The 14,193-nt window shown below is 38.9% G+C and overlaps 1 protein-coding gene across 1 annotated transcript; it reads left to right on the top strand.

Annotated features, from left to right (window-relative positions):
* Positions 1-883: 883 nt before the first annotated feature.
* Positions 884-2,514, top strand: LOC126850147 (uncharacterized). The gene is made up of 2 exons (XM_050592854.1): positions 884-1,572; positions 1,663-2,514. The coding sequence occupies exons 1-2, from the start codon at positions 1,454-1,456 to the stop codon at positions 2,264-2,266; spliced, it is 723 nt and encodes a 240-aa protein (XP_050448811.1). The 5' UTR covers positions 884-1,453; the 3' UTR covers positions 2,267-2,514.
* The last annotated feature ends 11,679 nt before the right edge of the window (positions 2,515-14,193 follow it).

Raw genomic sequence — 14,193 nt, 5'->3', positions numbered from 1 at the left:
GTATAATTTCCTACCTTGTGATGCTCGGCTTTTCCTCGATGTTTTAATGACGTTGCATGGAGGAAACGGGGTTTCTGCTCTGGCTTACGGATGTCTGGCCTTCCTTGGGTCCTTGTCGTTAATTTCGCGGAGTGGAACTGCTGGACGCTCTATAGTTATCGGGGTTAACTTGGCTGGCCACTCGATAACAGTTATGCACTTGGTGACGCGTTGCGCGATCGCGAGAGTCGCGGTATGGTGATTCACAAACAACTTTTCGTATTCTGGGTCACAATAAGATTCTACTCCGAAGTACCGTGAATTATTAGAATCCGCGGGTTGTAGCGTTAATTCGCGGAGAAGTTTGCGCGCGCGATTCTTTACTCCACCTCGTCTGGTTTTAGGCATTTGATAAGTTGTTAAGATAACTACCGGCTTTAATCAAAATGATGTGTAATACCAGAGGACACGGCGTGCGGCGGTCCGCACTGCTGTATCTTGTGTTTTATTCTGATTTGCAATAGCAGCGTGCGGCGGTCCGCACTGCTGGTATCGGGTATCAGCGTAAGTGTGTGCGTGTGTGTAGTTGAATAGAGCCAGATACAGATGAATATTAATAAAACGATTAACCAGACGATTGAGAGTAGAGAAATGAATTTAGGATGTGTATCACTTACTCACAGAATCACGAGAATTAATACGAGAAAACGTGGGATCCAGAGATAGGATAAATAATAAAAAATAAAGAAAATTGATTCACTTATAACACAATTATATTTTATACTTATACACTGTAGTATCAAATTGATTTAGAATATGTATTATAATTAGGTGTAATATGAGATTATTTAGAATTAAACTAAATATTAAAGCTAGAATTAGAAGTTGGATTTAGAAATAGAGTTGGATTTGAATTTAGAATCGGATGTCGATTGAGTTCGCGAGGGAGCTCGGTTGCTCCATCGGAGACGCGGAAGAGACTTGTTGTTCGGTCGGCGGCGCGGGAGAGACTGGCTGAGTTGGAGCGCGCACTGAGCTCCTTCGTTTCGGCGGCTCGGCCGCTGCCGAGAGTAGGGATGTGTAGTGGTGGGACGCGCAGTGGTGGGAAGAGCTAACGATGCGCCACGCTTCGGCGCTCGAGGAAATCAGGTGTCATGGCGTGTCTTTGGCGCGCTATTCAAATTGCGCTTGCTGGACTTTGATTATTTATAAGAGAGAGGAAAAAAAAGGAAAATAAAAATAGAATTTTTGACAAGACGTGACACAAGATCTTCTCAGCCGCGTCTATCGCCTCAACGTCGCGACCGATAGATCCGACAAGGACGACGATAGCGACTACCCGTAAATTCTTTAAGAATAGAATACAAAGGCGCGAAAAAGAAGGGGCGATTTCGACTCGAATATATAAAGGCCGTTCCACCGTTAAGCGTCTTATTACCAACGACGAAGCTCGTGAACGAAACATTGAACGAAGATGTACGGGACGATGGAACAGCCGCCGCAGCAACACTCCTTCGAGGATCGATCGAGACTCGCCGATCGAAACCGCGAGGGTAACGCCGGATATTCTATGAAAGCTCGAACAGATAACGGGTAAGGGTATCGAAAGTAACAACGCTCGAATTAATATCCTTTATCATTCTTATCGCTTATGTCCCTAATTATTCGCGTTTACTTTTTTAGGCTAGATCGCGATCGGACACCGAGAAACTACGCGAACGACGCGAACGCGCGACCTCTCAGAATCTTGGGAAGACGCTACTCATTGATGAAAACAGGATATAAACATCTGGAAATCTGCATTAACGTCAGTCGACCCTCGTTCGTGGAAATCGTTCTCAGAGATAATCACGGCAAGGAGATCTCGCTAATGCTGAATACGTGGAAGGAGCTGCTCTATCTACGATCCACGCTCGCATCGTACTTTCAATCCGACAAGCGCGACGAGACTCGTTCCCCGGCGCCGATATACATCGGTCAATTGATGCTTCGGCAGACTGAACAATCTCCGAATTCTCCGTCTCGAGACGCCCAAGACTCGACTGGCTATGTCGAGAAACACCGTTCTATACATATTGCACCTAGAACATTACGTCAACTGCCTCGTTACGTCCTTGAACTGTTTGACCGCCTACACCGACAACAAGCTGGCTCGTTTCCTCGAAGTCGCGGCGAGCGTTCGCGACCCCGCGCTCGTTCCCGCGACGATACGCGACAGCGAGAGCTTCGACCACGACGAACTGATAGAGATAAAGACTCTTTTTATGATGATATTTCTAAGAAATAAAGACTCTTTTTATTCGATCTCTCGTCTCTCGATCTCTCTATCTCTTGATCTCCCTCGTCTATACATCGTTCCGTTCCTCCGCTCGACCTTCTCTCCGAATCGCGCGCTTTAAGCCGCGCCGATAGCGAAACCGCGAGCTCGTTCTCCCCCATCGCTCCGACGCCTCTTCAACCAACCTCCTCGCGAAACATATTCTCCCCATAACTCCCCAACCGCGACTCAACCGACGCCGCGGCGCCCACCAACTCATCCCCCGCTCCCCGCTCGCCGCAAAAAACATTTCCTCTAATAAATCGCGCGCTCTAAGCGGCGCCGATAGCGAAACCGCGAGCTCCTTCTCGACGAGCGTCGTCGCACGCTCTCAGCTCCAATAATATGAGAGTTCTAACCCAGATCCTCCGAGAGGTGCGGGTCGAGCGGAAGCCGCGCGGGAAACTTTATCGTCCTCCGACCAGCGCGCTCCACCCCACGCACTCCCATACACGTCTCACCCTACGTACTCCCCCTGCTTTCCCTTGTGCCGACGCTTCCCTGCTGAGATATCTTTCTATCTCCCTTCTTTATATGGCTGTCACTCTCACTCTTACTATCGGGTCTTAAAACAAACTGAGTTAGAATCGGCCTAACCTATCTACTATTAAATAAAATTTGATCAATCATCGCCGATCTTTAGCCAGACGCATGTCGGTGAGCCGCGCTGTACAGCTGAACGCTCACGCACACTATCAGATTTTAGTCAATAATAACTCCTTTATTAAGCGTTATAGGACAAAATGGTTAAGGACTTTTCTGTCCAGTTTACTGTGCTCTACCCGCTCACGAGCACAATCTTTGCAGGACACCCTGTATATGTATATATAATTTTTTTTTCCTATCTACTTTGTATATACAGGGTGTCCTAGACCACCCGTACACGCCTTTTTTTTAAAACTAAGCATTTTAGAGAAAAACGTTTTGAACACAAATTGTATGGTTTTGAGGGGAACATAAGATGGAGTCATTGGTTTGACCTTGGACGGCATCGTTAAGGTCAAGTCAAGGACACCTTTAATTTCTTAAATAGAATCCCATTTTTTATTGCATATTCTTATGTCGAGAGCTTTCCAAAACATTATAATAAAGTATTTTTTTATTAAGAATTTTTTGAGTTATTTTGTATCCTAATCTGACATATTTTAATATAAAATATAAAATATCTTAAAAATTATTTAGTGTTCAATAATTGTATCGTATTATTTTTATGTACAGAATAATAAGATGAATCAAATGGTGTAAAGAAAAAATAAATAATTGTTATAAAAAAATATATTGCAAATAAGTGCATACTTTTTTTAAAAACAATTATTTTTTGTACACCATATGATTCATCTTATTATTCTGTACATATAAGTATTACGATTATTGAGCACTAAATAATTTTTAAGATATTTTATATTTTATACTAAAATATGTCAGATTAGGATACAAAATAACTCAAAAAATTCTTAATAAAAAATACTTTATTACAGTTTTGGAAAGCTCTGGACATAAACTATAAGAATATAATAGAACTATAAGATAGGGGATTCCATTTAAGAAATTAAAGGTGTTCTTGACTTGATCTTAACGATGCCATCCAAGGTCAAATCAATGACACCATCTTATGTTCCTCTCAAAACCATACAATTTTTGTTGAAAACGTCTTTCTCTAAAATGCTTAGTTTTTGAAAGAAAAGGGGTGTACGGGTGGCCTAAGACACCCTGTATAACATAAAATTATTTTCCCTTTTTTTCATTTTAGATTTTTCCTGTCTTCATTTTAATAAAATTTATATAAAATAACAATTTTATATAATAATTTATATAAAATAACAAATAATAATTTATATTAAATAACAATTACGTCCATTACGTAATACTTATTACGTCCATTAAATTGTGAGCCGGGAGAGCGTAACCTTAATTCTAGACAACTATTAGATGATGCTTCGAACAAATAGATTAGGATAAGTCAACGATCGCATTAATGCTATCTGTAAACGTTCGCTCGGCGGTCCCTTTTCGATAAAGGAACTAAATCCCTACTAGCTGGAACGGGACTTTGTGTTTCAGAGGAGAGATCGGGTTATCAAGCAAGTGATATAGATGTTACTTCGGGTATAGTATTTATAAACTCGTCTGTTAAATCAAAGTATTCCCAAGATACTTTACATACTGCCAATCTCATTGTTAGCATCACATGCCGATTTATATTTCTATTTCAAGTTCTTCCATTTAACAGAACATTGTTCGTCAATTATGCTTGTCAATAACCTCTTTTCTTGAAGTTACTCGCTATTTCATGTTCTTTTCTGCATACTATTTTTTTTTGTTTAATACTGATGTATATTGTCTTATTTCTTTTATCAGCAGTTTTGTCATTGGTCTACAGTTTTCTGTGAAAAAATAAGAAACAGTAAAACAATTTAATAATTACAATAATCTTCCGTATAATGTGAATGATATTTTTACACAGCAAACATTTTTTTATTTCAAAGGCATGGAATATATTTTAAAGCAAAGTTTAATAATATAATTAGTTTAGCTGGAGCTAACTAAAATAAAAATTTTGTTTTATATACTTGATATATACTTGATATATATACTTGAACTGATTTTGCTCAAACTTTTTTCTTATTTGTATCTATTTGTCAATTGTCAATTACCTCTGAAAAAATATTATTTTAAAAAACTAATATGTTAACGATATTAAAACAGAGTGAGGTTATAGTCTATTTGTTTCTTTTAAATAGTGAAACTTTAATATATCTATTGCTCAATATACATTTTTGAAGGAGAATGAAAGTTGATTATTATGAGAATAACAAAAAGTACGTCTATACATACCTACTTTTTTTCTTAAATTTCTATGAATAGCGTCTATAGAATTATTCTAATAGTCAACTCGTTCTTATGGTCCTCTACCAGTTGTCAGATACGATCTCCTTGGTCAACGCTTCTCTCTGAGCTTGTTTTAAATTAGTCTATAACTTTTTTTATTGAGCAACAGTTCTCTATAATAACAAAATTTTAATGTGAAAATTTTCTGTAAAAATGTTTTATGTTTAAATAGATATTTGTAATTATTATTTTTATTTCTTGATAAATTAAGGTAGATTCATTATATTTATTACATATTTTAATTCACGCTAGCTCCTTATCTTTTAATGTTGAACTAACGCTCTTTTTAATTTCAATTACATGTTTGTAATCGTTAAGTATTTGCAGAAATACTTTCCGTTTCAATGGTATATAATGTTTGTTTTTATTGGGGAGATTCGGTTTTTGCTTGCTTGACATTCTATATAAAATTATATTTGTCTTTAAAAAATGTTTTCAAATAAATTATTATACAATAATTATTATACAATAAAATTATCTTTTAATAATTTTTTATTTACTTGATAATCTTTAAAATAAACAGCGAATTGATAGATATCTTTTATAAGTCTCTAATTCAGCTAGATTCCTTCTTTTGCAAAACAGAAAGTATGAATGAGTTTTCAGACATTTGGTTCTCGAAAGACCGTACGAAATAACGTAATATTACTTATTACGCGATCACACTTATAAATTGTGACGCTTCACAAGCGGTTCAATGCGCCGGTTCAATGAACAGTGATCAGGGTTCGTGAAGGGTGATAAAAAGGGATAGACAATGTAGTTTAAAGCGTCTCTATTTGCCTCTATTGACAATGGTCAGTTTACAATTAAATATTCTCGCGATGTTAATTCGAGAATTTAGATGGCGCGTGAATGTCTTATTAAATGGCCCGGCTTGATGTTGCGGAGCGTGCGGTGAAGCGCGACTGATAGATCACGCGTGCGGTACATCGATGACGCGGGCGCCGAGGGGCGCGAGATTGTACAAAGTGTCTCGCAATGCGATGTGAATGGCTGATTGGTTGGCGCGGACTGTAGTACAGCGGACTGCAATCGGTGCAAAACGTCGGTGAAGATGACGCGGCGCGGTATTCCTAGATTGATTTGGTGGGATGCGTCTATGCGCGGAGTGGTCGGAATGTAGGACCGTAAGGCTCAAGTCTATTCGAGAAGAACGGCCAACTTGTCCGCTCTCTGTCTATACGGAGATATCGGAAATTATTCCGGAACAGATAGTCGATAATTCTCGGCGGAGGCTGCAAACACGTCAATCACGTTCCTTTTCCCTTTAACAATTTTGGAGCCGTGTCTGGTAGTCTCTCGTGCGCACAGCACAAGCAGAATCACGTACCGATCTGATATAAATGAGAGATTTGTCGGGCTTTTTATATCCTCGATATAACGGTATCCGCGTCGTTTAACATCCAACTTGATGATGAGGGAAACGGCGCGGGATTTTCACTTCTTCATATTTTGCACGTCAGATGCCTTTTTCTTCTCCATTGCGGTTTTCTTGTGGTTATAAAGTATAGCTAATGTAACACAAAATGATCAATTACACCTTAAATCCAATATTTTCCTTGAAGAAACTAACGTAAATATCACGGAAACAGCCGAATTATGAATAAAAATCACCTTGAGAATGTCAAGTCGATCTCAAGTCAAATAAGATTTACTTGAACAAAAGCTTCTAGAAGATCGTCTTGTTTTATGACTATAAAATCTGCTAACATTAAGACAGTCAGTCTGGATTGAATATTTGTCTTTGTCAAGGTTGTCTTAAATGTGCTTAGCTGGATTATGAATACGGCAAAGTCTATGAATTTTCATGCTTTTTTACAGTCCCTTAATGAGCTAATTCGATCACTCTATAGACACGTTTACAAATCCGTTTAATCAGGAACTTTTTTGCTAGTTGGCAAAGTTCACATCTTTTTATTTGGTTCAGATCTTTTTGCTATTAACGTACTGACGTTTTTACAATTTGCTGACCACCAACGTGATGATTTATCATGAATTGTTTCAAGCTAACTGGATTGTGACGTCCCCGCACATTTTTAAATTTTAATAAATAATGTTAAATGCGCATAAGGAACGATAGAGTATAAATACATTTCAAAATTCAAATATAAATTTAAAGCAAAAGTTAATAAATACTTTTCGGACACCCGGTATATAGACTCCACATATAAGCGCCCGCTTATATGACTAATTGACGAGACATTGAAATATATTCATCTAGAGTATAGTATTAAGGTAGTATAAAATTAGTTTAAGACACCCGTTATATAAATAAGAATATTTAACAGTTATAATAATTAATTACTACACATAATAGTTATAATGAAAAATTCATACTTATATACATACGTATACACAATAGGATATATATACATATATATAGATATAGGAAAATAGGATTAAGGTTTTAAAATTATAATATATTCATCATTGTAATAATTATTTTATAAGAGTTCACACTATGTATTGTAAAGGCAAGGCGAACGCGCCGATCGATATTCTTATCCGCCCGCCGATAAGACCCAGCTCAGGGACAAAGGCAAGACAGTAGAACAAAGAGGCTGATGCAACACAGCCAAGGCCCATGCCATATTCCCCCTCAACGGTGAATCCCCACATTGGATACCACCACCACCGACTCCAGGCAGAGCCGAGCAGATCAGAGGCAGCAGTCGCAGCGATCATTACTAGTTGAGTCTTCAGCCTGAGCGGTCATACTAATTACTAACTCGGAACATAGTAATCCGGCGTCCGCGTCGTCAAGCTTTCACAGTCTATTAAGACTTAGAATTTTATACGCTATTCAGCGCTTCAACCCGAGCGGTCTTACAATTATTCTTTTATAGTCCTTCGAAACTTTGATTCATTTCATTATACAAGGCACGCGCAAAGTGTCTTTTCTTTAGTGTAAGAAGTAATATTAATAAAAGTTAAACTCAGTCATTCAATTCAGTGTATTACTATATTATTTACAACCATCAACTCCACATCCCAGACGAGGATTCCTTAGAGAACATATATAGACATAAAGAGTAATTATTATAAAGTACCTTTAAATTTGGGTAAGTTAATAAAATTATTCTAAGAATTAATAATTTGACAGATTGAGAAATCTTCTGAGTCCCGGGTAAATTCGGTGTATGCAGAGTGACCCAAAATAAATTAAATTAATAGTCTATAATATAATAGATTTATTTTAATTAAATTTTTTTTATATGTCCATAATGTTGAGACGTAACATATAAATTAATTTGGTGGCAGCGGTGGGATATTCAGAAGTCAATCTGTCAACTATTGTTCTAATTTAATATTTCTTTCATGATAGTGCGTGTAATATTCGTGCTTTATTTAATATTTAACCAGTGTTTTTATAATTATTCCCGAGCACTCCTGCGTTCATTAAAGGTGACGTACTCATTTAATTCTGACAGTGCTCGAGGATTTTCGTAGTGCTCGTTCGATTTTTCTGTGTTAAATTTATTCATTTAAATTCTCCGTGTACATTAGAAGTGCCGTATTCATTTAATTTTATTTGCTTATTTAATTTTTCCGCGTACGTTTAATTTTGACGTGTTCATTTAATTTTGACTTATTATTTTTTCGCTCTGATTTTACAATTTCAATTCAATCATTCTGCTTGCACGAAACATTTTTTTTATTTATTAATTCAAGTGGCAATTAGTATATTCGGAAGTAGCGGCTTAGAGCTGGTGTAACGGCTCGTCGTTATTGAAGAATTTAGCTCATCCGAAGCGGTGGCTTGAGCATACGGCTTGTTTGTCATTGCCGACGATTTTGAGAAAAGAATGAATTTGGTACTGTGATAGTGGCTTCGAACTGGTACACTCTGCTCGCCGCTATAGCCGAAACAAAAACCTCTTGCTAGTGCTGCAACACTTGCACAGCAAGAATTGTGGACGCAACACAGCAACCAATGTATAAATTTACGGAGAGATGCCAAAAACCTGTCGTGCAGAAAGAAAAGCCAAACTAAGACGATTAGTCGCACAGTATTTTCGGGATTCGCAAAACGCTCCTGCCGGAAAGGAAATAACGGAGGATATAAAGAAACCTTCTACAGACAAAGAATTCTCTTTTAATTATAAATTAATTCCGATTATGATTGAATATAGAGCACCGTTATTATCTAAAATTCTAATAGAGGATCTTAGACGTACGCGTTATATAGAGATCCACACAGCGATGTCGCAGCAAATAAAGATGAAGAATTGAAAATAAATGAGTTCTTTATTAAACTCTTACCCACATGCATATATATATATATATATATATATATATATATATTCCACAGCAATTATATGTGTTATTGTTTTACTTAATATATTAACTGCCGTATTATTCATCCTATTTACTTATGTGCCCATTAGATCCACGAGGACCTCTTACTCCTGTCCATACGATTAATAATACTAAAGAATCTCCTCAGGTTTACTTTTGTCAGAAGCTAAACACCTTCTTCAATCTAAGCTGTCAATCCATAATTTGCGAAGTCTGTTTTGACGGGATTATCGAGACAGAGGATCACGACAAAGTAACTGACGGAAGAGAGTGGCACAAGGTTCTTAAGTATTGCGTAGCAATCAACGGTATTACAATAGCCGTAAATTGTGATTATTGCCAGGTAAGATTAACTATTACCGAGGCGGGAATAAATTGTCCTGATTGTTCAATTAAAATTATTGAATATCAACAAAATACGGATTTAGTCGAAGTAATATATTCCGACGAAGAGACAATAATTATTCACGTAAAGACTATCGTTGAAGAATTATAAATTAAAGTAAGCCCTAATTTTTATATTATATATTACGTACATTTACTACCCTTACATCGTAATATCTAGTTCACATTTATATTCTACGATAACGCCCGACGCCGCGACGCCTATCAATAAGCGACGCGCTCGAAGCGGCGCCCGTAAAAGAAACCGCTATCGACGCATCGCCCTCTAATTAGATGCATCGCGCTCTAAGCCGCGCCGATAAGAAAACCGCGAATCGTCCCTCGATACCAAACCTCCCTCGTCCCTCCTCCACCCCTCGCCAACGACGGCACGCGCGTGACACCCCCCATCACACGCCTCCCTCGCCATACGTACCTCGCCTTTCTTACCGCCGTGCCGTCTCCTCACCTCCGAGATATCTTTCTATCTTATGTTTTTATATACCCATCTCTCTTACTCTTACAGCATTTCTTAAGAGTGAAGTGGGTTAGAAGCAGCCTAGCTTACCTACTTGTATAAATTCTTTGGAAGAAATGATTAATTTATGATGCAAAACGGTTGAAATCGATCAGGCGGTTTTTGAGATATTTCATTGCAAAGTTTGAATTCCGTCAAATTGACGGGTTCTATAAATCTAGTGTTAAAAAAGGGGCAAGAAAGGGATGGAGTATAGTTTTTTGGAACGTGACGGGGATAAGGAAAAAGGGAAGAGACTTTTGGAGGGAAGTGGAGGAGTGGGATGTGGTAGTAATGAGCGAAACATGGTTGGATAAAAAAGGATGGGACAGAGTGAGGGGATACTTACCGAAAGGATTTAGATGGAAAATGCAGTTAGTGGAGAGGAATAATAAGAAGGGGAGGGCTTATTAGGAATAAGAAAGGGATTGGAGGTAGAGGAAGTGAAGACAAAAAAGACGGAGGGTTTAATGGAAGTAGCGTTAAAAGTGGAGGGTAGAAAATGGAGTGTGATAGGACATATCCATATATCCATATATGTTAGAGGGGATATGGAGAGGAAGATTGGAAGAGTTGAATGAATGGGTGGAGAGAAAGGAAGAAGACAGTAGCATATTGATTGGGGGGGACTTTAACGCGAGAACAGATGAGGAGGGAGGAGTAATAAGAAAAGGGCATGAAGAGGAGGAGGGAATGGGAAGAAGATCGAAAAACAAAAGAATTAACAAGGAGGGGAAGGAATGGAGATGGATAGGGAAAGTGGATGGACATGTAATGGATGAATGAAGGGAGATATGGAGGGGAATGGACATGGACAGGGGAATGAATAGATAGGGATGAAGATAGGATGGTGGATGGAGGGGATAATGGACTGGATCACCATCCAATCATAGTGGATAGAAGGGGGAAGAGAAAGAAAGAAAGGAGGACGATAAAGATGGTATGGATGGAAGAGGATAAGGAAGAATAGGAAGGAAAGGTGGATGAAGGCAGATGGAGGTAGATGAGGTGGAAATATGAGAGATAAGAGTAAAGGAGATGAGATAGGATGGACAGAGAAGGAAGAGAAGAAAAGTTGATAGAGGAGAAAAAGAAGGAAGAGAAGGAAAGATGGGGAGAGAATTGAGGGAAATTAGAACAGAAGGGCAGGTTTGGGAGATAGTGAATAAGGAAAGAAGGAGGAGGGGGAAGGTGAACGAAGATATAACAATGGAGGAGTGGGATGGATATTTTAGAAATTTATTGGAGGAGGGGTAGATAGCAGAATAGTGTTAGGACAGAGGATAGGAACTTGGATGGATGAGGAGGAGGGCATAAGTAGGAATGAGATAAGGTCAGCGATTGGAAGACAGAAGGATAATAAAGCGGTAGGTCTGGTTGGAATTCCGGCGATGTGGAAATACGGAGAGCCTGGAGGAATGGGAGTGGAGAATATGCAATAGGGTTTGGAAGGGAGAAGGATGGATAGATGAGTGGAGTGAGGGGGTGATTGTGCCGATATTAAAGAAGGGGGAGGGGGAGAGGGTAGAAGAGTATAGGGGGGTGTCGCTGACTTCGACGCTCTATAAGGTGTATGCTTCGGTGCTGGCAAATAGACTAAGCGATGAGGTGGAGAAGAAGGGATTGGTGTCGCAGAATCAGACGGGTTTCAGGAAGGGGTTAGGGACAATGGACAACATATTCATATTGAATTATTTGGTGAATAGACAGCTGAGGAAGAAGAAAGGTAAATTAGTGGCGTTCTTTATAGACTTGAAACCAGCGTTTGACTCGGTAGATAGAAGGAAATTGGTAGAAGCGTTGAGAGAGAGAAAGGTAAGGGCTGGTTAGAAGAAGTGAGGATATTCTGAGGGAGACTAGAAACAGGGTGAGGAGAGAAGAGGATTTGGGATAGGAAGGGGAGTAAGGCAGGGGTGGCCTTTGAGTCCTCACTTATTTAATCTGGTGATGGCGGATAGAGGAAGAGGTAATGAGTAAAGGAGGGGTTAAGTTAGGGGAGAGAAAGATCTACACTTTGGCATACGCGGATGATGTAGTTTTGATTGCGGAGAAGGAGGATGGAATGAGGAGTATGATAGAAAGGTTAGAGGGCTATCTGGAAAAGAAGGGATTGGAGTTAAATGTGGGAAAGTAAAAAATCTTAAGGTTCAGGAAAGGAGGAGGAAGAGAAAGGAATGTAAGTTGGAGATGGAAAGGGAAGGTTGTAGAGGAAGTAAAAGAATTTACTTACTTGGGTTATGTAATGCAGAAGAATGGAGGACAAGAAGCACAGATAAGAGATAGGCTAAGGAAGGGTGCCGCTGTAATGGGTCAGGTTTGGGGAATTGGCAAAAGGAAATTTAAGAATGATTGGGGAAGAAGATTATGGCTCTTCGATAAACTGGTGTGGACGGTGGTGGGGTATGGGGTGGAAATTTAGGGGTGGAGAGAGAGGGAGTTGGAAAGGCTACAGGAAAGGTATCTAAGATAGGTGTTAGGATTGGATTGGGGAATGCCAGGCTATATGGTAAGAGAGGAATTACAGAGGGAGAAGTTAAGAGGTAGGGCCAGGAGAAGGGCGTGGGGGTTCGAGAAAAGGTTGGAGGAGAGTAGGGGGAGTGAGATTGCTGGAGGAATGGCTTGGAGGAGATGCTGGGAGGAATTGAGGGAGAGGTGAAAGAAGAAAAAGGAATTATCGAAGTGGGAAGAAGAAAGGTGTGGGTTTTTTGAAGATAGAGGTATGGACATGATGGAGGTAGAGACGAAAAGATCAGAAGGAATGTTAGACTTCGGTTATTTTGTAAAAAAGGACATAGAGATGGATGAAAAGGAAAGATGAGAAAGGATAAAAGGGTCAAGGTACAACAGGAGTTACGGAGAAATCAAGGGGAGTGGGATTTCAGAGTGACTGAGGGGAAAGCAGATGGCAAAGGATGGCAAGGTGGAATGGAATGGGGAATGGAATGGAAGGGATGAAGAGATAGAAGAGAGGAGGAAACATGGAGAATGATGGAATGGAAAGATGGAATGAATGGGTGGAGAAGGGTGGATGAGGGAATGTGAAGAAATGGGGAAGAGAATGGAGGAAATAGATCGAAGTGGATAGTTCAATCGAACCATTCTAAAAGATAAGATTCAAGAGGAGGGGAGATAGAGAGGGAGATGGAAAGAGAGAGGGAGAGGGAGAGGAAGAGGGAGAGAGAGGAAGAGGAGAGGAAAGGAGAGAGAGGAAGGAGAGGAGGGAGGAGTGGAGGAAGGAGGAGGAATAGGATGGAGAGTGTAGGTAGATTAGAGATAGTTAGAGGTTAAGTAAGATAAGTTAGAATTAAGTTAATTGTAAGATAGTTGTAAGTAATTTATGTAAGAGTTTGTACCAAGGGGGTTCAATAAATTTATATCTTTCTATCTATCTATCTATCTATAACGAAAAACGTTGTTGTAGGTAAGTAATACTTCGTTATATAAAGAAAAACGTAAGTAATACGTCGTTATATAACGAAAAACGTTGATGTACGTAAGTAATACGTCGTTATATAACGAAAAATGTAAATATTACGTTGTTATATAAAGAAAAACGTTGATGTAAGTAATTAATTCGTTGTTATATAACAATAAACGTAAGCAATACGTCGTTATATAACGATATAACGAAAAATGTAAGTAATTCGTCGTTATAAAAACGTTGATGTACGTAAATAGTACGTTGTTGTATAACGTAATACATAAGTAATACGTCGTTATGTAACAAAAAACGTTGATGTACGAAAGTAATACGTCGTTATAAAACAAAAAACATAAGTACGTAGTTACATAACGAAAATTGTTG

Source organism: Cataglyphis hispanica, chromosome 5 (assembly GCF_021464435.1).
Source record: "Cataglyphis hispanica isolate Lineage 1 chromosome 5, ULB_Chis1_1.0, whole genome shotgun sequence".
Taxonomy (NCBI): domain Eukaryota; kingdom Metazoa; phylum Arthropoda; class Insecta; order Hymenoptera; family Formicidae; genus Cataglyphis; species Cataglyphis hispanica.
The sequence above is the reverse complement of the archived record's forward strand: the minus strand, read 5'-3'. Positions and strand labels throughout refer to the sequence as shown.

Coding starts and splice junctions, on each gene's coding strand:
- LOC126850147 (XM_050592854.1), top strand. CDS start 1,454: ATGTACGGGACGATGGAACAGCCGCCGCAGCAACACTCCTTCGAGGAT. Junction 1,573..1,662: donor AAAGCTCGAACAGATAACGG/GTAAGGGTATCG, acceptor TTACTTTTTTAG/GCTAGATCGCGATCGGACAC.